The sequence below is a fragment of the Aquarana catesbeiana genome, linkage group LG04 (genome assembly GCF_042186555.1).
Source record: "Aquarana catesbeiana isolate 2022-GZ linkage group LG04, ASM4218655v1, whole genome shotgun sequence".
Lineage (NCBI taxonomy): Eukaryota > Metazoa > Chordata > Amphibia > Anura > Ranidae > Aquarana > Aquarana catesbeiana.
In genome coordinates, this window is record NC_133327.1 from 67,991,180 (window position 1) to 68,016,142 (window position 24,963).

At 41.0% G+C, this 24,963-nt stretch overlaps 1 protein-coding gene across 9 annotated transcripts in view; it reads left to right on the forward strand.

Annotated features, from left to right (window-relative positions):
• The window catches only part of ITSN2 (intersectin 2), a 272,629-nt gene that overhangs the window by 206,682 nt on the left and 40,984 nt on the right, over positions 1-24,963 (forward strand). The window contains exon 30 of one of the 9 annotated variants that reach the window (XM_073625297.1): positions 2,082-6,793. The exons of the other annotated variants lie outside the window; for them this stretch is intronic. Coding sequence (XP_073481398.1) covers positions 2,082-2,083 — 2 coding nt within the window. The 3' untranslated portion in view covers positions 2,084-6,793. Of the gene's footprint in view, positions 1-2,081; positions 6,794-24,963 lie in introns of those variants that run through there. 9 annotated transcript variants of the gene reach the window in all.

A 24,963-nucleotide genomic window follows, 5' to 3' on the forward strand; every position in this document is an offset into this window, starting at 1 on the left:
CTCATCGGACCTTCTTTTTCGAAAATTCTGACAGACCTAGAAATAGAACATGTCCTAAATCTTTCCGAAGGAACCCATTCCTATCGAGAAAACCGCTCATCTGTATGCTGTTCCGACGGACCAAAAACGACGCATGCTCTGAAGCAAGTACGAGACGTAAGCTATTGGCTACTGGCTATTAAACGTCCTTTTTTTAGTCCCGTTGTACGTCACCGCGTTTTGGACGGTCGGACTTTGGTAGGACTTTGGTTTGACCGTGTGTAGGCAAGACCGCTTGAATGGAATTCCTTCGGAGTTTAGTCTGCCGGCAGAACCGGTCGTGTGTACGCGACATTAGAGTGTAAAGTGGCTTCAGCCTAGGCTCCCCCCAGACTATGCCACTGACCCATTTCACCCTACCCACAGGGCTTAGTCATTGAGTGATTGAGCCTCTATGACTAATGTCTTTAGGCAGAGCGAAATGCATCCAAGGGCATGGCTTGGGAGGCGCCTAAGCCGAGGCCGCTTTACACTCTAGCTGGTCTGTTAGGAGTGCGGCGTCTTTGGGATCATATCTTATCAAAATGCTTTATTTTACCAAAAAAAGCATTTTGTGACTTTAATTTGGCACCTCTTCAGTTCAGGGTAATACACTGATGTTTTCCAATCCTTGGTTGTGCTGCCTCACTCAGTAGGTACGTGAGCCCCCATCCTCGTTTCTTTTCCAGTGGACACTCCAAGTTACCCAGGGGGGCTCTTAGCTAGTCTAAATCAGATTTTTAATATCAACTTTTTGAATGCCAGCTGAACGTCATCTGGCTTGCAGTTCATGCAGATGAGGGGAATATTTAGGCGAGGCCTCGGTAGGAACAATACTCAGATGTTCATATGTGGGCCGGGGCAACACTGTCTGCCGAATTTATATTTCTGGAAAGTTTTTTGCAGGAGTGAGCAGATCACAAGGCAGGTGCAGTACTTGGTAATGTTTTTGCCAGGTAAAAGTTTCTATATTTGTGTTTTAGTTGTATGTGTTACCTAGAATTGTCGTTTTATTAAGTCAGCCACCTAAGTGTTAAAATTGTGTATACTTGTGTTAGACTTTTAGGCCACCTGCACACTGGATGTTTTTGCAGCCTCTTCTAGGGGCATCTGACGTTTTTTTGTTTTTTTTTTCCTGCCTCTAAACTCCCCTGCCATGTTATCCTAGGTGTCCATGCACACATAGACTTTTAGTGGCGTTTAGAAGCAGCAAAAAAAAAAAAACCCAGAGCATTCAAGAGCAGCAGAGTTTGGGCAGGATAAAAACACTTGACGCTGCTAAATGCTAGACACATTTAGCATTTGAGCATTAATTCATTTGATTGGCCAGAATAAATTTTTTATTCTGGCCAATCAAATGAATTAATACTCAAGAACTTGAAGCCTGTAAAAGCTTTAGACACCTTTACAAGCATCAAGCATTTTTTCTGCAAAAATGCTGCTGGCTTCTAGGAGAGTTAAATATATGTCCTCTGTGCTTAAGGCCTAAAGCTGTACCATAACCGTTATCCCTACTAAGTGGAAGCAGCCATCCTTTGGCAAGAAATAATAATTCAGTCTTGCTATTTGCTAGCAGAGATGAGATTAGGCATGTTTGGATCCTAGCCCAAACCCATCTAAGCTATCCTTCCAGGAAGCGGTCACTGTGCACCGCAAACCAAAAGCAGCTTCCCCACCCCCAAATATACACACCCCTTATATACATGTGGCAAGGAATGACTCTGCCACTTATGGTTGGTGGTATGCGCAGTGGCAGCTTCCTGGCAGGATTGGTCAGTTCAGACTGGGATCCAAACATGCCTGAGCTCATCCAGATTTGCTAGGAACTAATGACCTTGTTGCATACAAATGTTAAATTCACATGTCTCCCAGCACTGTGTATATGGGCAGCTGATCTGTACACAGTGTGGGCAGCCATCTTGTTTCAGTTCACTAGGAGTTAATATCATTATGGTGATTTGACTTCCGACATGGCTGACTCCACTTTAGATGTATATAATATTGCAGATATGAGGGGACGGCACTGTGGTTTCATTCTCGGTGTGTTCTCTTTTTGTTTTTAGGACACAGTCTTGTCTGCCTGTATGAAAGCACCACAGAGACCCACTATCCCAGTAGAACTATGGCGAGGAGGGGGCCGGCGCCATTGGCTTCGTTTTGAACTCTCATGATCCAATTCCTCCGACAAGATCGCCTCTCACGTCAAAACGACCGTGTTGACTTTACGTTTCATTTTGTGTTATGAAAGGATAGTGGGTTTTTGTGGGTCTTCCATAGCTTTCAGCTTGGCTGAGTGCGGTTTGTTGTCGTTGCATGCTTGCCAATGTCTCTGCAAGCAAGACGTGCGTCAGAAGCTTCTGCTGCTGAATGAGTCTGTGACGCATTGCTTAGCACTGCTTCTCACGCCTCACTCGCTGCCTTGTTCCAGCTTACACTATGGGGTCTGGGCACACAAAGACCCACTACAACACAGCCAATGATCTGTTAGTCATGTATCAGTTTGCCAGAAAAGACCGGTAAACCTAACAAGCTAAAAAGTCAATAAGCAGGCTGCTAGTTCCATTGAACCTTTATCTGTAGCCATCAATGCAATCAAATGTTTCCTTAGGTCTGTATTTCTTTGTGCAGCCTTTATCAGCCATATTGGGCTTAGAGGTTCACCCCTGGCTGCTTTGTAGTGGGGTCACCTAGAGATAAGTCAGCCTTGCGTAGCAAATTATCTTCATGTCCACTCCTGAATATTTGATCTCTTCAGTGCATGATTTAGGCTTACCGGTCTTTTGAAATACCTATTTCTGACTGTCTTATTCCAGTAAATGCTATGTTCACTGATAAAGATAGGGCAGTCCCAGCATGCCTCACTGCTGATGACTTGGTTCCCCAGCAATGGAAAAGCTACACTGGCCTCATTTTGTGCAGAATAACATCTGTTATCTTCAATAATTAGGGTAGTCTTATATCACTACCAAGACTATCATGTTACTACAAAGACTTTTTCCACCGCTTTAAAAGTGCAATATATTTTTATGTATTAAATAGATTTATTTGGGCCTGTGTCAAATAGGCAGAATGTATAAGAACATTTAAGTATTAATTGATTTGGTGGGTTAAAGTTCTAAACATGCGTTTTTTTTATATATATATTTTCTTTATCAGGACCAAAGGGTATAGCTTCATAGTTTTTCTTTGGATGCTAAGAGTGAACAGGGTTTCTTTATTTTATTTTCTTTGCCAGCCCAGAAGTAGCTTGGCCTTCTTAGTAAATCTGATATTGTAGGGCAAGACATCAGAATAAATTGGCATTAATGCATTTATCTAAAGCATAAGTAAATCAGTTTATTGTTGGATTATTGCAATTGTAATGTTATCTCCACCTCTCTACCTTCAGCCGTGGGTGCCTGCAACCTCTTGTCACTTTCCTACACTGTTGACATGTGAAAATTGTGACGCAGACACACCCCACCCATGTCCGCCTTCTGACTTGTTCATAGATTTCAAACCTAATCTGAACTTTCTTTTCTGATCAGCTAAATATGTCCCCACTGCATCAAGACAAAAGGTGTGTAATAATTTAGTTTGTTCACTTTTGAAAATAGTTGCAGCTTAAGTAAAAAATACTGCCCCCTGCCAGCATGCTGCAGCAAAGGACCCTTGTTCTCTATGGGTTAACAGGGTATCTTCTCAGAGGTCTGACACACCCCCTACTGAGTCAGACTAATAGTAATGCATGCAGATAAGCTCATTCTGCCTGCTGAATTATCTTGGAGGAACCCCTGCTAAATTATTACATCTTTAGCTCATGGGACATTTTGTGTAGTCAGTAAGTTGTAAATATAATAAAGATTGTACTGTATCATATTCAACACCCAGAGTTTTTGTAACACTCCTCTGCTTGATAAGAAAAAATAGTGTCTGCAACAATCATGAAATGGAACAAATAATAATAATGGCCAGAAAAGAGAGACCAATGATAATCACCCATTGGTGGTCAATGGAAAAGTGCCGCCTTATATTGGTAGTTGGTGTAGTTCTTCCATACATTGGTGGCCAGTGGGAGAAGCACCCCTTATGTTAGTGGTTAGTAGGATGACACTTACATTGCTGACCAGTGGGAAAACTGTCTCCCTACAAGCAGGTAACAAGATAATTGATATTGGTGGTTAAAGAGACATAGATGGGTCATTGCTTAAGGAACGCTCTGCAGGAACCCCAAGGTTTCACTGGACACTGGTTGAGAAACCTGGACCTAGAATGTATTTAGCTGCTTCAAACTGAAAGTTCAGTTGGGTTTCCAAATAGTTTTTTGCCATTCGGAGATAATACACAGTTGTAGATAATTATATTGGTGTCTATAGAGCTTTAGTAGTAACTATCACAATATCAAACCAGGAACAATTGAAGACCTTGTACAAGCATAGGTACAAAAGAAGCAGAACAAATAGAATTTCCAGCTGATGAATTTTGCTGTCCTGCCTTACACGGATTGGCTAATGAAGATTTTTCATTTTAATACTATGTACTGAGGGTGTATGTTCTCTTTTGTGGAAAACTGCTATTTGTACTTCTAGAATTTTTTGCTATATTTATGGGATCAGTGTGCTGCAGGGTCGGCGTTGTTGGATGTCCTTTTTTTTTTTTTTTCCCGATCTATAAGATTGCAGTGAGCTGTTCCTGTATCTGTGTTTAGCTCACTAAAATAGAAATGTAAGTTTCTATGTGATCTCCTGTTTGGACAGGTACATTTTTCATTCTGTATAATAGTCATGCCAAAGAGAGCATGGTCTTCATTACTGTGAGCTCCACCAGAAATTGTCCAATAGGAGGCGTTCTATTCTCTGTATACGGTGCTGCCAGTCACTATGATGTAGTGGAGGGGGCGGGCGCAGACAACATATTAAGGGTGTCAGACACCATAATGCAAATTGCCATCTCTTTCATTACAAGGGAAGAAATAAAAGTGGTATTTGGTTATATTTAATATTTCTAAATGGTCCAACTTTTCCATCAAACTGTGCTTCTTTACAGTTCTCTCAACACAAAATGACTTTTTGCCCTGGTTTGCATGTGGTCTCTTCTGGGTTTGCTTTTTTCATTGAAAACAATGAGTTCATACAAGCTGCCCCTACAGGCTACATGATTGTGCCCAAACACTGTCTGTTACACCCCGTTTAGAAAGTCCCATTTTTTTTTATTTTTTTTTTTTTACAAATGAGTATTATATGATTGTACAGTGTAAAAAAAATTGCCAAGCATCAAACTTTTCTGTCTATTTTTGGTATCATATTGTTATCCAGTACGTAAAGTAGCATCCCAATGTGTGCTGTAGTTTCTGATGTTCGTAATATTGAAACCCATACGTTCCTCATCCGCAGTTTGGCCTTCAGCCATTTAAGTACAATTTCTAATTCTCAGTGTTTGCTTTGATTTCTACATGAAAGCTTTAAACTCTTTGCTGATTGTCAGTGATTTCTAGCCCTGGCTCTATCCTTTCCAAATGATGAAGGCTGTCCCAGCTCTGTGCACTTACCAGAGACCAATTGTTTCAAGATGGGCTGGTTTTTAGGAAAGGAGAGGTCAGTACTGTTTTAAGTAACGAGGTGTACTTTAACACCTAAAATTCCACCCTATGCTATATCAGTTTTTTTTAATGAAAACCTTCCTGTTACAATTTAGACATCAGTGTTTTTTTGTATTGAATAATCTGAATGTAGCTATGTATACATGTAAAGGGTACCTACTCTCAACTCCTCTTGAATGTATTGAAACAACAACACCTCCATCCCAAGATCTCTGTACAGAAATTGAGTTTAATTACATGCTTTACACTTAGGCCGGTCATACATGGTGGACAGGCTAAATGTACCAAGTTGATCAGTCAATCAACTTGGGTATAACCAGACTACCGGATTCGCTAGCGATAATCGCTGTCTTCTCCCAGCAAAGAAATTCTCACCGTCTATGGCTGGCCTTATATGTGCATCCCAGCACGTATAATTACAAGGTAATTAGTGGGCACACCATTATTCCCACCTCGTCCCATTCTAGTCATCATGGAGCTTTTTTAAAATTTGAGCCCTTCTCTTTAAATTAGAAAGTGACTCTGTTCCGAGAAAAAAAGAAAATGGTTAGAAAAATAATTTCCTACTTGTCCCGCCACTCATACTTTGCATATTTTCGTGACTCTTTAAGAGAGGGAAGATCCAAGGTATAGGTGGCAGGATAGGTAAGTATTAACTCTCTTCTTATTCAGTGTGTTTTGTTAGGTTTTTTTTGCATTGTTTGGAAAAGGTACTGCAGCCCTCAATATATGAGCACCTAAATCTGAGTATATATTGTCATTTATTGATGATTAGGAATTTAAAAAATATATGAGCACTTAAATATGAATGTACATTGTAATTTATTGATGATTAAGGGATTAAATCCATAAAAGTGAACCTGTACTTTACTCATGCGGACCAAACTAGAAGGTTCGTTGAATATCCCACCCAGTGGGCAAAGCACTGGTTCACTCTAAGTAGGTATTATCTTTATGTGCTAGATGTGTAATCATTTTGGGAAAATTTGAAATGCTGTATTTTCTTTATGGTGATTGTTTAATATAATAGGTCTGATTTAAAATGACACAAGGATAGCTGTTACCCAGCAGCAGTCAGTTCTCCTTAGCGCATGGAAGCTGATTGGTTGCTTTGGACAACAAAATTCATTTTACTTTCTGCTAATGTGCTATATGTATTGGCTCCTATAAAAAGAAAAAAAAAAAAAAAAGACATAACTATCATATCACATAATATAATAAAATGGTGTTTATAATCGGTGCTTTAAGTCTGAAGGGTTTAGGTGTAGTGTTTTAGTTTTGCTCCAGAGAAGTCCCCTTTGCTTGCCTTGCTGTATAGGATTTGGATTCAAATTTTCATCCACTTTCCTGTACTTTAGTATTAGGTACTGCGTTGCACTTTGGATTGCTAAAACTGAAATTGCTGATTTGGCTAAAAAAATTTGTTCTGGGGCAAAACTTGTACTTTTGCACATGCCAGCTGTGTGTTTTGATGCCACTGTACTTCTTGTACAATAAATAAAATTTCTGATTACACCAAAGTAGGTCTTAAAATGATCCTTATTCAACCAAAATCTGCCTTGACATGGTATAACCCATCCTTGTTTTTAGTAAGCCTTGCTCCAAAAAAGTGAGTCAACTGGTATTTACTGTATGGACCACATGACACAGCCAGGTTATGAGCTACTTTAGTTTTCATCACACGAATGAATGATGCAAGATTAAATGGATCATTTTATTCACATGCTGGAAAAACGTTAGACCGAGCATGGATCTGTTCAAAAAATGGCTGTCCAGTTTAGATGACAGTTAATTTTAGTCCCCTTTAGTTCTTGTTATTATAGATGACAGTGTTTTTGACCTTCGTTTACCATAAAATCAGTCTTGTTTGATTTGTTTTAAACATTGTACCTGAACCCTTACACATAGTGCTCTTTTCCACTTTTCAAAGGCATATTGAATGTATCTAGAAATTGCACTTCTATAGATAAAATATGTCTTCGTATTGGGCATTTTGGAAAGCTTTAGGAAAATAAATTTGGCTAGCAGAATGTCACATTATCAATGACAAAATTAGCCAGATCTAGAAATTGCACTTCTATAGATAAAATATGTCTTCGTATTGGGCATTTTGGAAAGCTTTAGGAAAATAAATTTGGCTAGCAGAATGTCACATTATCAATGACAAAATTAGCCAGTTGTCTCTTCGCATTTCTCTTTGGAGGCTCAGAGTTAGATCTCCTACCTAGCCACACTTTGTATGTGTTTCTGGAGTTTACCAGGGTGAGTTTCTGCTAGCTCTCACTACTCAGTGCTACCAATGGTGGAAGGTTTTTTGAACTCGCACAAGGTCTAATCTCAAAAGTTTATTGGATAAGCAGCTCAGTTATAGCTGAACTCTTTCATGGTGAGGGAAGCTTGAGAAGAGTAGAAAGTGGCAAATTTTGTGATCAACAGCCTGCAGTGTGAAGCTCCTGGGATCTCGGAGATCATGCAGACCTTATAGGTGACTCTGTTCTAAAGAATATTGTTCTTGGCTCCCGGTCATGCATTGTACAGTTTTTCTTTTAGATTTGCCAAAACCATATAATATGAGATAAAAAATAAACACTTTAAATTCGTATGCAGTCAGGCAGGCCCTTGTACTACATAGTTGAAGGTAAAGTTAAAGGAAATTGAAAAATAATATTGTATAAGGTATGGACAGCTTTAGTAATCTACAAGTTGTCCTTTTCTTCAGCTCGATTTTGATAAATCAGGGGAGCTTATTTACTAGGAGCTTGTAGTGTTTGACTAGGAGGCTCTGCCCACATGTACTTTAATGGCATCCCAGTCTTAGTCCGTAGGGTTTAACATTGAGTTGTCCCACCCTTTGCAGCTACAACAGCTTCAACTCTTCTGGGAAGGCTGTCCACAAGGTTTAGGAGTGTGTCTATGGAAATGTTTGACCATTTTTCCAGAAACGCATTTGTGAGGTCAGGCACTGATGTTGAACAAGAAGGCCTGGCTCGTAGTCTCCACTCTAATTCATCCCAAAGGTGTTTTGTCGGTTGAGGTCAGGACTCTGTGCAGGCCAGTCAAGTTCCTCCACCCCAAACTCACTCATCCATGACTTTATGGACCTTGCTTTGTGTACTGGTCCAAATCATTTGGTGGAAAGGGGATTATGTTGTGGGGTTATTTTTCAGGAATTGGACTTGGCCCTTTAGTTCCAGTGAAGGGAACTCTTAAGGCATCTGCATACCAAGGTCCATAAAAACATGGATGAACACATTTGGGGATGGAAGAACTTGACTGGCCTCCACAGAGTCCTAACCTCAACCCAATAGAACACATTTGGGATGAATTAAAGCAGGGACTGCAAAGCCAGGCCTTCTCTTCCAACATCAGTGCCTGACCTCACAAATGCGCTTCTGGAAGAATGGTCAAACATTCCCATAGACACACTCCTAAACCTTGTGGACAGCCTTCCCAGAGTTGTTAAAGCTGTTATAGCTGCATCCTTCGTTTCAACCTACAGAGATTCATACAAGGACAACCAGATCTCAGGGCTGTTTATTATGGGCCACTGTATTTACGAGCAGTCTATAGCTGGCTATACACTCTGCAATCCACTATCTACAACAACACCATTGCAAAGATGAAAATAGCTGCGACCTATTAAGGAAGCATAATCATACATACCAGTCCTTAATATAGTGACACTGATCTCGGCTTTTTTGCAGTTACACCAGTGGAAAGATTCTTCAGCATCCAACATTTCTGAGTGTGGAAGATGCCCCAACTCGCACTGCACCTTGTGGTTCCACCCACTTCGGCTTTCTCATTAGGCCTCATGCACACTGGATGTTAAAATAACGTTATAAAAACACCAGTAGCTTTGCAGTGAGTTTTCAACGTTTTTGCAATAGCGTTTTTTTTTTTTTTTTTTTCAATTGATCCAAAACGTCAAACGCTGGTTAGCCACGTTTTTGAGCATTTGCGTTTTTTGACAATAGAGTGTTTTTACAGTTGAAAACAGCTGAAATGCTCCTCTCAGAACCCACTAGTTTTGGGTTTTTTTTAAAGCCAAGAAACACCCCAGCCAAAAACTGCTGGTAGCCTATGTGTGCATGGACACATAGGTTAACATGATGGGGAGTTTATTGACTGTAGAAAAAAACAGCTGCTGTAAAAACTTCCAGTGTGCATGAGGCCTTAATGTGGCCCTGCTGAGCTGTAGTGGCCTAGAGGTCAGCGGGTGTAGCCACAGTGTGCAGTTGGGTGGAGGGATTTGGGAACCAGACATTCAATATACCAGGCATTGTCAGATGCTGAGGATCCTTCACCTGGTATAGCTTTGCAAGAGAGCAAAGATTGGCGTCGCTAGTGACTGGCAGTAGTATTACTCTTCTTATACAGGCTGGCTGTTTTATGTTTAGCAAAAAAAAAAAAAAAAAAAACACTTTTTAAGAAGAGGGTATAAGGCGTGTGCCCAGCTTTTTAACCTACTGAAATTCAGTAAAACATTTCCAGCTTATCCAATCACAGTTTGTAAATCATCAAAGTTATATGAAAACAGTATATTGGAAATTATGTGAGCCCATGCATATAAGTTTGGGTATAGTTAGAAACAGTTAAAACCTCTGTCAAGTATTTATTGCTGTCTTTGTACCTGTGGGGCCACTTCTATCAGGTTCTTGGGACAATCTAACAAGTTCTGACTTGAGTTTCACTATAAAGTATTGGAATGTAAACATTTGTTTGGACCACATCCATGGGGACATATTTCAATGTAAAACATGGGGCATTATGCCTGCTGACTTGCCCTGTCTTCTGTCGTTTGGCATTATGGCATAATATGTAAATAACCAGAGTCCTGCATACTGTCACACTGGCAGGTTAAATGTGTCCAGCTCCTAGTGACGCCGCTTCTGTGGCCTTAAATGTGAGTTCATTTTGTTGGTGAAGATTGTCTGTTGTCAAGACATTCAAACTTGTAATTTGTTGTTGGCATGGGTTAATGTGCTTTCTGCCATTTGGGGGAATCTATGTAACTATGCAAAAATGTGTTTATTAAAAGATTGCTTGATCGTGTATGTCTTTGGGTCATTTTTCCCAGTAAGTAATAAGTGAAATTTATTTTAAACATGACAGCGGAAGTAAACCCATCAGTTCAACAGTTTCAAAAAATCAGTCACGTTCCCGGCACGTGCTGCAAATGTAACGGTCACAGTGGTTGTGCTCTCAACCAGACTGCCAAACCATCCAATGGCTGGTGTCATAACTGATCACATGTGCAGCATCATGGCAGTTGAGGGTAAACAGAGGCCAAAATGGCAGCTTCCTTGGCAGAAAACAATAGGAGGGTTTACTTCCACTTTAAGGCTACTTTCACACTGGGGCGTTGGGGACGTCGGCGGTAAAGCGCCGCTATTTTTAGTGGTGCTTTATTGTCGTTTTTGCTGAAGTTTACGGCCGCTCGCCTATTCCCCCCCCCCCCCCCCCACCGGTAGTGGGCGGAAAAGGGTTAAAACCACCAGCGAAGCGCCGCTGCAGCGATGCTTTGCTGGTGGTTCGGCGGCACTGCCCTTTGATTTCAATGGGCAGGGGCGCTTTAAGAGCGGTGTATACACCATTCCTACAGCGCTGCAAAGATGCGGCTTGCAGGACTTTTTTTTTTACCGTCCTTTCAGCTCACCGCTCCAGTGTGAAAACCCTCGGGCTTTCACATTAGAGTGAGAGGAGAGGGTCTTTCAAGGCGCTTTGCAATCGCTATTTTTAGCGCTATAGCACTTGTAAAGCGACTCGGTGTGAAAGCCTAATACGTTTTTTAGAACCCTTAAGCCTCATTTACACTTTGGCTTCAACATTAATGGCTATTTTACACTTGCTTCAAAACAAGGCTTTGGACAGGCTTTGTTAAAGCTCTCTGAATTCTAGTCAAAGCTCCTGTAGCTAAATAAAATAGTTAAAATTATACCCCATGTAGCTTTAGTGGTGCTTCAAAGCCTCCATAGAAGTCTATGGCAAAGCTTGCTTGAAGCCCCACCGAAGCCCCATGGGAGCTCCCCCCGAAGCCCCATGGGAGCTCCCCCCGAAGCCCCATGGGAGCTCCCCCGAAGCCCCATGGGAGCGCCACCAAAGCCCCATGGGAGCGCCACCGAAGCCTCATCAAAGCACCAAGCAAAAGCAAGGTGTAAACAGGACTGTAAGCTAACCATTTTATTTAGTGACAGGAGCTTTGACTGGCGTTCAGAGAGCTTTAACAAAGTGTGTCCGAAGCCTTGTTTTGAAGCATATGTGAACTAGCCCTAATAGCTCGTTTACACCATAGCTTGGGATATAGTGCTTGTTACGGCAACACAGGGTGACCCACTGTTCATGTGCATTGCCATTCAAAGTTAATTGCACTTCAGTGCACATCTACAGTGCACTGCAATGCACAGTTACATAAATGGGCTGAAAAAAAGACACTATTTAGTTCACAACGTAAACGGTGCGGGTGCCAGTGCCTTGCAGCCGTGACACATTGATAGTGGTTGCAAAACTCTGCAGGCTTCAATGCACAAATGCAATAAATACATCATTTTTATTTTATTAATGTAGGTACACTTATTGCTTTTTTGGATGAACTATGCCTTTAAATCTGTATTAGTTTACATCTAATACAGAGATCGCATCTTTACATCTATCTGTCCTTTAGAGCTGTAAAATTGTTATACTGACTCAGAACTCTTTGTGAGCAAACAGTAAAATGACGTTTACATACACTATGAGTGAGTGTTATTAAATTGTAAATTAACCGGTTCAATACCGGGCATTTTCACCCCCTTCCTTCCCAGGCCAATTTTTAGTTTTCAGCGCTGTCGCACTTAAAAACAAAAATTGCGCGGTCGTGCGACGTTGTACCCAAAAAAAATTGACGTCCTTTTTTCCCCACAAATAGAGCTTTCTTTTGGTGGTATTTGATCACCTCTGCGGTTTTTATTTTTTGCGCTATAAACAAAAGAAGAGCGACAATTTTGAAAAAAACACAATATTTTTTACTTTTTGCTATAATATCCCAATTTTTAAAAAAAAAAAAAATTTTTTCCTCAGTTTCGGCCGATACGTATTCTTCTACATATTTTTGGTAAAAAAAAAATTGCAATAAGCGTATATTGATTGGTTTGCGCAAAAGTTATAGCGTCTACAAAATACGGGATAGATTTATGGCATTTTTTTTTTTTTTAATAGTAATAGCGGTGATCGCGATTTTTTTTTTTTTGTGACTGTGACATTATGGTGGACACATAGGACACTTTTGACACATTTTTGGGACCATTCACATTTATACAGCGATCCGTGCTATAAAATTGCATTGATTACTGTATAAATGTGACAGGCAGTGAAGGGGTTAACCACTAGGGGGACACAATGGGGTTAAATAAGTTTCCTAGGGAATGATTCTAACTGTTGGGGGCGGGAACGTACAAGGGGAGGAGACCGATCAGTGTTCCGCTGTACTGGGAACACAGATCGGTCCCTTCTCAACTGACAGGACGTGGATCTGTGTGTTTACACACACAGATCCACGGTCTGTACCGGTTAATGGGCAATCGCGGGTGCCCGGCGAACATTGCGGCCGCCGGGCACACGCACCGGGTCCCGAGCAACGCGGCGGGCGCGCCTGCCCCCTAAGGGGCCGGGAAGCCCAGGCCGTCATATGACGTCCACCCAGGATGGGAGATTCCATCTGTGGACATCATTTGACAATAGCCGGGTAGGGAAGTGGTAAAAGATGTAAACCCCAATTATTTTTTTTTTTTTTAATTAAGGCTTGCACCTTGTACAGTATAGGATTTCATGTCATCTGTGCCCAGTCTTGCCACAAAGAGTTAATCCAGCTCTGAGCAGTCCTCTTCTTTTTTCAGTGAATTAAAAACTGACACACAAAGAAATAGGAGTCAGTTCTTCCCCCTTGCTGTGAGTGACAGGTGATTTACATATCGCATGCACTAGCCAGAGAGAAGCATTCTGGTTACTTCAGATCCCCTCCTCCTCTCTTCTCCAGCTCTACCAGGATTGGCTGCTCCACACCTTAGAATGATTGGACATGCTGAAGTCACGTGGTGACTTTTCTGGGTTTTGACTGGATGTTAATCATCACAGCAGAAGTTCAGTATAAGAAATACACAGGAGAGAATGCATATTGACCAGGGGAGTGTAGAGGTGGGCGGGGAGTCTACTGACATCATGACTCCACCCACCGAGCTCCAGACAACAGACCCGCCCACAGAATCTGCAGTTTTTCGGGTCTCATAACAGACAGAGGGGAGACATTTGACAGGTAAGGATACATGCAGAAGGCATGTATATCCTTATAGATAACCACTATGACAGTAGTTTAGAAAGGATGAGAGTGGGTTTACATCCACTTTAAAGAATTAGAAAACCCATCCTAATCTTCTTGTTTGCATGATAGGCTTGCATATGATCGTTGTATGCCTGACATGCATCGTTTTCCTTTTTTATGTTCAATCTCCCAGAAGGATGCAGCAAAGTGATATGAATACTTTATTAAATTAGAATCAGGATCTCCCATAACAAAAATTTACCTGCACCTACAGTTTTGTAGTTTTCTTTTAGACCAGCACACAATACAGAACATTTTGTTGTGTAATCGCCAACTGGTCAGGGTGCCCATGCTTACTTGTGTCCACAGTAAAAAGTGCCTATAATGGACACGTGAGCATCAAAACTGAACCACTGAACATGTAAAGGAAGAAGATTTGGACGGTTTTGACACAAAGCACGTATTTACATGTTAAACGCGTCAACTTTTTTCCCCTGCCAATATGCTTATTATGCCTGTTTTTATTGATGATTCTCTCAATAAATAAGCTTTGATTTACATCGTATGGGTATGCAACCATCCAAATCTTCTTCCTTTACACATATACCTGCAGCAGTGACAGGGCGTGCACTCCATGCACAAGCTTGATTTTAGACCCAACTATTGCCGGTTCGCCTGGAGCAGCAGGATTGCTTTTATCTTTATTTGGACCACGGAAAAATAGAAGAAGGTGGCCTGGTCCGATGAACTCAAGAATGGTTCGAGGAGCACAATGAGTTTGAGGTATTGACCTGGCCTCTAAATTCCCCAGATTTCAAGGCAATCAAGCATCTGTGGGATGTGCTGGACAAGTCAGATCGATGAAGGCTCCACCTCTCAACTTACAGGACAGGCCAGTGTTGTGCCAATTGTTTTATGACAGATGCTGCCATGTATGTTAAGATCTGTGGGTATCTCTGTACTGTAATTATTTAACCATCCATCTCAGCAAAGTGATTTTGTGGTGACGTTTCTCATTGATGTAGAGTGGCAAGAAATCCCAAACTTTTGAGCTGTCACCAGTGCAAGAAGTGAGAGTAAATCTTACAATGGGGACACCATCTCCTAAGATGGTAATTCCATTCACTGTAGAGTAGATCTGCACGATTAATCATTTAAATTGCGATCTCGATTCAACCCCCCCTCATGATCTTAATCCAGCACATTATCATGATTCATCTAACAAATGCAGAGCCGTTCTCTGCTCAGGGCTGTCACAAAAAAAAAGAGCAGCCGGTGTTCTGTCGATTTGTGCCCTCAGTCGAAAAGTGCCCACGCATGTGCAGAATGGAAGGGCACTGCAGCTGATTTCCCAATCAGTTTGTGTGACGTGACCATAGCGCATGCGCACACCGTAGGAGGCTTTTTTTTCCGGTGGGAGATACCATTTGATGGCCACAATTGAATGCTATGCAAACAGCGGAACGACACCATATTTGCCATATTGTGCCTCGCTGTTGCGGCGCGTGTTTAGAGTGTGCGCAAGGTCTGGTTTTGACTGAGTGGCAGGGCGGGTTTGGTGTGTTGAACGGTGGGTTTTGCCTGTGTCTAAGGGCGGGTTGCAACACAGACAAAACCCGCCCTGCAACAGCAAGGCTCAGTCTGAGAATTACGGTGTCCCTCCGCTCTTTGTATTGCTTTAAATTGTGCCCGCGAAATGGTATCTCCTGTGGAAAAAAGCCTCCTATGATGTGCGCATGCCCTATGGTGAAGTCACGCCACCTGATCGGGAAATCGGCATGAATGCTCTTCCGCACTATTCGATAAAACACCTGCAAAGTTTATTAAAAGATTGCTCAGTGCTGAGAGATAAAAAGAAACATTGTATCATTTGGTTCTTTTAGAGATCAAAGGGAAGAGTCTTTTACTGACACTTGTTGCTTACATGTTAGAATCAGTATTTTTTGCTATAAAATTACTTAGAACCCCCAAACACATATATATATATATATATATATATATATATATATATATATATATATATATATATATATATATATATATATATATATATATATATATATATATATATTCTAGAGAAGAAAATAGCGGTCGTTGCAATATTTTATGTCACGCTGTATTTGCGCAGCGATCTTTCAAATGGATTTTTTTTTGGAAAAAATACACTTCAATGAATTAAAATAAAACTAAACAATAAAGTTAGCCCAATTTTCTTGTATAATGTGAAAGATGATGTTACACCAAAAATCATGAGGGAATAGTGATGTTTATTCTAAGCAAAAAAATTGTGATTCTCATTTTATCCAGAATCGTGCAACTCTACTGTAGCGAGAGTTCTCCTATTTCCTGTATTGTCTCCAGGACAAGAAGTTAACGTGTACCTCCACCCTTGTGGAGACAAAAACTGTCACCTTTATGTGATCTATGTACACAAGGATTTAATTGCCGCAGATTCTTTTTAGGTTGTGAAAAAAAAAAAAGCTGTTGGTTAAAATGGAGTCAATTTACTAAGAGTTAAATAACGGCAAATAAAATACGGTAGAATAACACATGCGGTAAATCAGTTGTGAAAGTTCAATTTACTAAGAATTTTGTGTTAAATAACGAATGCAATACGAATGTATTTTTTTGATTGGTAACTACCGAATTTTCTCATGCGGTAATTTATCACACGCGTCGGTGCTTAAGGGTTGTTTAAGCTCATTTCCATATAACATTTTATGTTTTAACATTTTTTTTTTTTTTTTTAATCTAACATTTTTGTAATGTATTTGAAGGCATTGAAATTTGAACTACCTTCTCAAATGTCTTCTGATGCTTGGTATTCCAAGCTGTTGTCTTTTCCAGGTGGAACTCTGTTACCTGAAAATAGCTGTTAAGCTGTGTTGCGCTCCTTTACTAAATCCATCATGCCATACATTCATAAAAATGTGTTTTTTTTTTTTTTTGTAAATGTATGGGCTACTAGAGCTGTTGAAAGTGCTCTTTACTAGATTGATCCAATTATGTGCTACTGCCTATTTTTATATTGTGAAAACTAGAGAAAACTTGACTATTTTTTTTTTCATAACTTTTTAAAACAAATTTTTATTTTTCATGTTCCTATGCAAGTTTTAAACAAATATATACCGCGCTGTCTCAAAAAAAAAAAAAAAAGAAAAAAAAACAAAAGCAGCCAGCAGAGCAGTGGATAAAGTTGCAAAAATGACAAATAGGGTGAAATGTGCAGCGCTTATGTGATCATATAAACCATGACAAATAATATTAGTACAGAAAACTTGAATAATAAATGTGCTCAAAAATACTCCAAGCAGTCCTCTATTATGACATGTGATGTCTATAAACAGAGTAACTGGACGTGTGATGTCCAAAAAAGAAAAAAGTCAGTGACAAGCTTCAGTCATGTGTGATGATAATCCTCAACCACATGTGGATATAATATAGTGACAGTCTTTAACTTCAAATAAGTATGATGTAATAACAGTTAATAGTGGGTCCACCACCAAAGACACCAGAAGCTGCTTACCAGAGGGATTGAACTCAAATAGGTGTACACCTAGTGAGTCAATCAAGCTTTGTGGTATAATATACCAAGGGGATCAGATGCTCTATCCAGATATGACCTCCAGATGGACCTCCGAACAAGTGTAAGGTATGGATGGACTCAGTAGATATAGGCAGTCAGCCCCATAATTAAAAGAAAGAGGAAGGCATATAGTGTAACTCCGTATGGAAATTTAATACATAAAAAGCAAAGAAAATACACTCACGTGTTAAGCAGTAAAATCAAGCGCTTGTATAAAAGAAGACAGTGGTCTCAGCATATCCTTCCGACGCGTTTCGACTTAGAAGTCATCATCTGGGGTCAGATGATGACTTCTAAGTCGAAACGCGTCGGAAGGATATGCTGAGACCACTGTCTTCTTTTATACAAGCGCTTGATTTTACTGCTTAACACGTGAGTGTATTTTCTTTGCTTTTTATGTATTAAAATTTCCATACGGAGTTACACTATATGCCTTCCTCTTTCTTTTAATTATGGGGCTGACTGCCTATATCTACTGAGTCCATCCATACCTTACACTTGTTCGGAGGTCCATCTGGAGGTCATATCTGGATAGAGCATCTGATCCCTTGGTATATTATACCACAAAGCTTGATTGACTCACTAGTTGTACACCTATTTGAGTTCAATCCCTCTGGTAAGCAGCTTCTGGTGTCTTTGGTGGTGGACCCACTATTAACTGTTATTACATCATACTTATTTGAAGTTAAAGACTGTCACTATATTATATCCACATGTGGTTGAGGATTATCATCACACATGACTGAAGCTTGTCACTGACTTTTTTCTTTTTTGGACATCACACGTCCAGTTACTCTGTTTATAGACATCACATGTCATAATAGAGGACTGCTTGGAGTATTTTTGAGCACATCATTTATTATTCAAGTTTTCTGTACTAATATTATTTGTCATGGTTTATATGATCACATAAGCGCTGCACATTTCACCCTATTTCTCCTATGCAAGTTTAACTACTTGTAATGATGTATATAACAAAAAGTATTACAGTGGCCACTTCAAGAGGTGCCTTCTAGCTGCCGTAATTGTCATGGTTGACATACTACAATGCTGCATTTTTGTAAACAACGTTTACTTAAAATATATATATATATTTTTTTCTTTTAAAGTTCTTGATGTTAAATTTCAGCCGCGATGTATAATGCCACATTCTTGTGTGTCCACTGCTGGTGAAATAGTGTCAACTTTCTGTAGACCCTCTGTGGGTGAAATTGGATCCCTCTCTGAGGGTGGTATTGCACCCCTTCCTGTGGGGGGAATTAGGGCTCTTTCTGTGGGTTGAATTAGGCTCTCGGTGGGTGGAATGCCCCTTTCTGAGGGTTTGAATAGGCCCCTCTTTCTGGTACCGCACTAGTTACCGCCGCCAAAAGGGTGGTGTTAAATATCACACCCTTTTTTAGTTCCTGTTTCGTTTGTGAATTGGGTTTAAGATTACCGGACAGTTTTTTGTGATGTTTGCCCACATTTATTTTTTTGTTTGTTTATCGCAATAGCTTTATTTTTTTAATGAATTGGACTTTACCACATGCGATAAAGCTTAGTGAATTTACCCCAATATGGTATTTGCAGACTGATTCGAACACTCATCCTATCACAAAAGCTGGTGATAACAATTTTGGGGTATTTGAATGTCTCAAGGTTGCCATATTGCATTTGAGTTTTTGGAAATTTTAGCAGCTGTAAAATTGAAATGGACAGGTCATTTTTAATAATAATAAATGACAAAATTCCATGCATAGCAATTTTATATTCTACAAAATGTGGATATTTTCCCAGTGGGATACAGATGGAAAAAAAATTACCCGGCACACGATTTAACCCTTTCCTAATCAATTGAAAATAAAAGTTTTTGCTTTACATACAAGGATATAAATCGTTTAACAGTTCCGCCCACAAGTGGAATGTGTTTAACTTCTTCTCGTAGAATTTTTACTTTCACTGGTAGATTTGGAATGGTTGGCATTGGTGAGTCACAGCTTTGTAACCTGGCATACTGTACATCAATGCAGAAAGGCACTTAAGAGTTTGAGGAATGACAGTGAGCCGTCACGTTGTAGATGGCACGAGGATACCTTCTCCCATCCCGCCGGACAGGTGTATGTGATTCATAGCACAGAGAACAAGAACATCTCACTAAGAGCAATGCTCAGTCTGGGGACATTTACCATGTGCTGATGATGCAGCATGAAGAGAAGGAGGACTGACGACGCCATGAAGCAGATGTTCTGCATGATCGTCGAAGAGGACAGTGATGAAATGTATCGTAGGTCTCTGAGGTCTCTTCCCAATCCCCTCGTCCTGAAGGAGAGGGAGGCTCTGCGCTTGTTGTGTCTGGGAGCTGGCCGCAATGTTAGCAGCTTGGAAACAAGTCTCAACAGCTGTGAGTACCTGTCTGCTTCATGCTCTCATTAATAGGGTAATTTGTTTTATTCCTGAGTGTAGCATACACTGCTGGTTATGTTTCCTCTATTTCTCTCTGCAAATATTATATTATATACTATCGCAAGGTACTGGAAGATATACTATAAAATAAAATTAACTGTGGTATTTTCTTTGGTACCTATCTATTGTGTGCAGTTAGAAATGTTTACATTAAACACTATTCTGTGCATCCACCATTTTCTTCCCATACATTAAATATAACAAGAACGTATAATCTTTATCAATGTTTTACATTTAGATTTAAGTCTAAAAGAGATCAATTCCCATTGGTACAAGTTGTCCTGTAAGACATGCCCCCATCTCAGCTGCAACCCACCTGGCCCAGTACTAATTTCTGTCCCCTAGTCCAGTGCTGCCCAGAGCCAGGGCTGGACTGGGACAAAAATTTGGCCCTGGACTTCATCATGACTGGCCCACATCAGAGAGTCCCCACCAGCAGCCCCTTCACATCAGTGTGTCACCAGCAGCCCCTTCACATCAGTGTGTCCCCACCAGCAGCCCCTTCACATCAGTGTGTCCCCACCAGCAGCCCCTTCACATCAGTGTGTCCGCACCAGCAGCCCCTTTACATCAGTGTGTCCCCATCAGAAGCCCCTTTACATCAGTGTGTCCCCATCAGAAGCCCCCTTCACATCAGAGAGCCCCAATCAGCAGCCCCACCAGCAACCTTCTTCACATCAGAGTGTCCTCCCTCTCCTCCCCCTCCCACATGTACTCACAGTTTTGAAGGCAGCTTCTCGTTCCTCTCTCCAGTCATGTGATAATGGGAGAGAGGAAGGAAAGTCTGCGGGCTGTCTATCTCCCCCTGCAGGCTGGAGGGAGCAGAAAGCCTAACGCTCTCCCCAGCAAGTGACAGAAGCTGCTCCTCCTGACAGGAGTGAAATCGCGATCACTCACTGTGAGAGAGGAGCGGCTCCAGGACTGCACCTGACCGGCCCACTGAGCCATCGCTCCACCGAGAAACTCCCAGTAGTCCCGATGGCCAGTATATGCCTGCCCAGAGCCCCACAGCTGTTCTCAAAATCTCTACCCTGCCTGGTCCTCTTCATTTCATTTATCTTCACCATGGCCCCACTCATTCCTAAGGGGAGAGGCGTACTCTTCAGGATAGCTTAAGACCACCATGAGTACTGCTCCACCTAAAATGGAATGGGGCAGCAGCATGTATGCAGAGGATGATAAGGACCCAGTGGGGGACATTTTTGGAAGAGAGTTTCTGTGGCTGCAAGCAGGGCCACCCAGTGAATATTGCTGGAACTGGAGCAGAGGTAAGTATCAGACAGGGTGGGTGCATGCCTTAAAGGACAACTTGTTCCATATGTCCTATAATACACAGATAATCAGCAACGTTCAAACGTCACTTTCATTGTTGGAGTTTGTGTGGCGTGGTGCACAGTAAAGTAGGGTACACTCTATAAGAAAACTGGAAGAAAAATTCCGTGCACCCACTTTTAACCACTTCCGGACCACCTGCTTTCGTTATACGTCGGTACTTTGACGTTGAATACCGTTGTTATGGCAGCAGATAGCTGCCATTACCCCGCTATTTTTTAAAAACGGCGGGTGGTCCGCTTTCAGATAAAAGTGGTCTCTGTGGCGGATTCGCCGCGAGATCTCTTATCGGCTGTGGGAGAGGTGCTCCCCCTTCTCCTGAGTTCTGGTGATCTCTGCCGCTTACCAGAGCTGTCGGTAGTGGTGGAGACGATCGGGTCCTTTCCCCTGTGAGGCATGGAGTCGGGTGAGGGAATGAATGCCCCCTCCCAACTCCATATCATGGGATGATGGAAACAACATCAAATGCCACTTCCGCCCAATGGTCTTAACGGGGAATTTTATTTATTTATTTTTATTGCATTTAAGTGTAAATGTGAGATCTGAGGTCTTTTTGACCACAGATTTCACATTAAAGAGATCCTTTCGTGTTTTCTTTTTTCTATTACAAGGGATGTTTACATCCCTTGTAATAGGAATAAAAGTTATCCAAATTAAATTTTCTAAAGGGACAGTGTAAAAAAAAAAAAAAGTCCCGCCATGCTTGTGCGCAGAAGCGAACGCATACGTAAATTGCGCCTGCATATCTAAAAGGTGTTTAAATCACACACGTGAGGTATCGCCGCGATCATTGGAGCAAGAGCAATAATTCTAGCACTAGACCTCCTCTGTAACTCAAAACTGGTAACCTGTAGAAATTTTTAAACTTTGCTTATGGAGATTTTTAAGTGTCAGTTTGTCGCCATTCCACCAGCGGGAGCAGTTTTGAAGCGTGACATGTTGGGTATCAATTTACTCGCGTAACATTATCTTTCACAAAAGAAAAAAATTATGCTAACTTTACTGGTTTCTTATTTTTTAATTCAAAAAAGTGTATTTTTTACCCCCAGAAAATTGCATTTGTAAGACCGCTGTGCAAATACGGTGTGACATAAAGTATTTTAACGGCCGCCATTTTATTCTCAAGGGTGTCAGTAAAACAAAATATATATATATATATATATATATATATATATATATATATATATATATATATATATATATATATATATATATATATATATATATATATAATATATATATATGTATAAAGATAGATCTATCTATCTATCTATCTATCTATCTATCTATCTATCTCTCTATCTCTCTATCGCTCTATCTCTCTATCGCTCTATCTCTCTATCGCTCTATCTCTATCTCTCTCTCTATCTCTCTCTCTCTCTCTCTCTCTCTATCTCTCTCTCTCTCTCTATAGATAGCTAGATATATAAATATATATATCTCTATGTTGGGGGGGGAGGGGGGGGTTCTAAGTAATATTCTAGCAAAAAAAAAAATTATTTTAACTTGTAAACACCAAGTGTAAAAAATAGGCCTGGCCCTTAAGTGATTGATGGCATCCCAAACGCATCTTGCAACCCATGCAGTTTGATGCAATGCATTCTGAACAAGTAGTGCTTGCACTACTTTTTCTGTGTTCCAGTGCGATTTGTAGCTTTGCACTGCCCAGGAACGGTGGGAACTTGCTCTAAGGATACCGCTTACAGGAAACCTGCACTAAGAGGCATTTATAGGCTAATATTACTGTCCCTTTGGTGAACATGTTAGTAGCCTTTCTAGCTTCAGTACTTCCTGAATTTTTTAGTTGCCTGGAACCTAGTTCTGGAAAGTAATATTAAAAAGATCTTTCGCTAATTGCAGTTAACAGCAGTGAATAAACATGTTACCATTTCACAAATAAGAACCCACAATTTTCTCTGAAATAACTTGAAACTAAAAAAATTAGTTGACATCCACCATATTTAGTAAACATCACAATTTTTTCTTTTTGATTCAGCAGAATACGGTAACTAATAAAAAATATAGAAAATGGCACAGACATTTGCGAACCAGTCACTTCTGTAGTTCTCAATGAGAGTCCTGCACCTGCCAACAGAAAGTGTGGCCCACTATTTTTGAGCAAAGAGCTCCAGCTGTGTTATGTTTAAAGGATGCCTTCTACAGACTGCATGTTTAATCTTTTTCCATGGATGCTGGATAGGATTAAGCTCATGGCTCACAGAAGACCACTACAAAATAAATCAATGTTTTGTTCTTAGCCATTTTTCAATGCTTTTAGCCATGTGTTTTTGGGTCATAATAATGGTGGAGCCATTATCTGTGACTGGGACAGCTTTCGGACTCTGGCAGTACTTTTCGCTCCAGAATTCCATAATAGTCTTGATATTTCGTTGTTCTCATGGATTCAAAGGAACCCATGCCAGATGCAGCATAGCAGGCCTGAAAAATAACCAACCTTCCTCCATATTTTAAAGTAGGTAGAGTATTCTTTTTTCCAAGCTTCATTTTTCATTTGTAGAGCAGATGTTACTTTCAAAAAAATTTTAGTTTTTTTCTCATCTGTCCAAAGGACATTCTCCCAGAAGCATTGTGCATTGTCAATTTGCATTTTGGCAAATTCCAATTTGTCTTTTTACATTTTTCCTTCAACAGTAGAGTCCTCCTGGGTATTTTTCATTTGAACTCACTGTTGCTCAAAAAGCGATGGATTTTGCTATCAGACATTGATGTTCCTTGACCTTGGAGTTCACCTTGTGTCTCCTTTAGACGTTCTCCTTGACTCTTTGTCTGCAATTTGCACTACCCTTCTGTTAAATCTGGGGTCCATTTTTCTCTTGCAGCCATGGCCTGGGCAGTTGGATACACTCAAATAGACCCTAACCACTTGCTTACTGTGCACTTAAACCCCCTTCCTGCTCACACCAGTTTTCAGCGTTCAGTGCTGTCACACGTCATACAACACTGTACCCAAATCATTTTTTTACCCACAAATAGAGCTTTCTTTTGGTGGTATTTAATCACCGCTGGGTTTTTTATTTTTTGTAAAAAAAAATGAAAAGAGACTGAAAAGTTTGAAAAAAACAAAAGACTTTTCTATTTTGCTATAAAATTTTGCAAACCGGTGATTTTTCTCCTTCATTGATGTACGGTGATGAGGCTGCACTGATGGACATTGATGAGGCGGCACTGGTGGACACTGAGGCTGCACTGATATGCACTGGTGGGCACTGGCAGATGACACTGATATGCACTGGTGGGTACTGGCAGATGGCACTGGCAGGCGACACTGATATGCACTGGTGGGCACTGGCAGGCGACACTGATATGCACTGGTGGGCACTGGCAGGCGACACTGATATGCACTGGTGGGCACTGGCAGGCGACACTGATATGCACTGGTGGGCACTGGCAGGCGACACTGATATGCACCGGTGGGCACTGGCAGGCGACACTGATATACACCGGTGGGCACTGGCAGGCGACACTGATATGCACTGGTGGGCACTGGCAGATGGCACTGATATGCACCGGTGGGCGCTGGCAGGCGACACTGATATGCACCGGTGGGCGCTGGCAGGCGACACTGATATGCACTGGTGGGCACTGGCAGATGGCACTGGCAGGCGACACTGATGGGCACAGATGATGTGGCTGTGCCTCTTCCTCTTCGGGGCCGATGTCCCTTTCACAGAATCCGGTGATCGGCTTTTT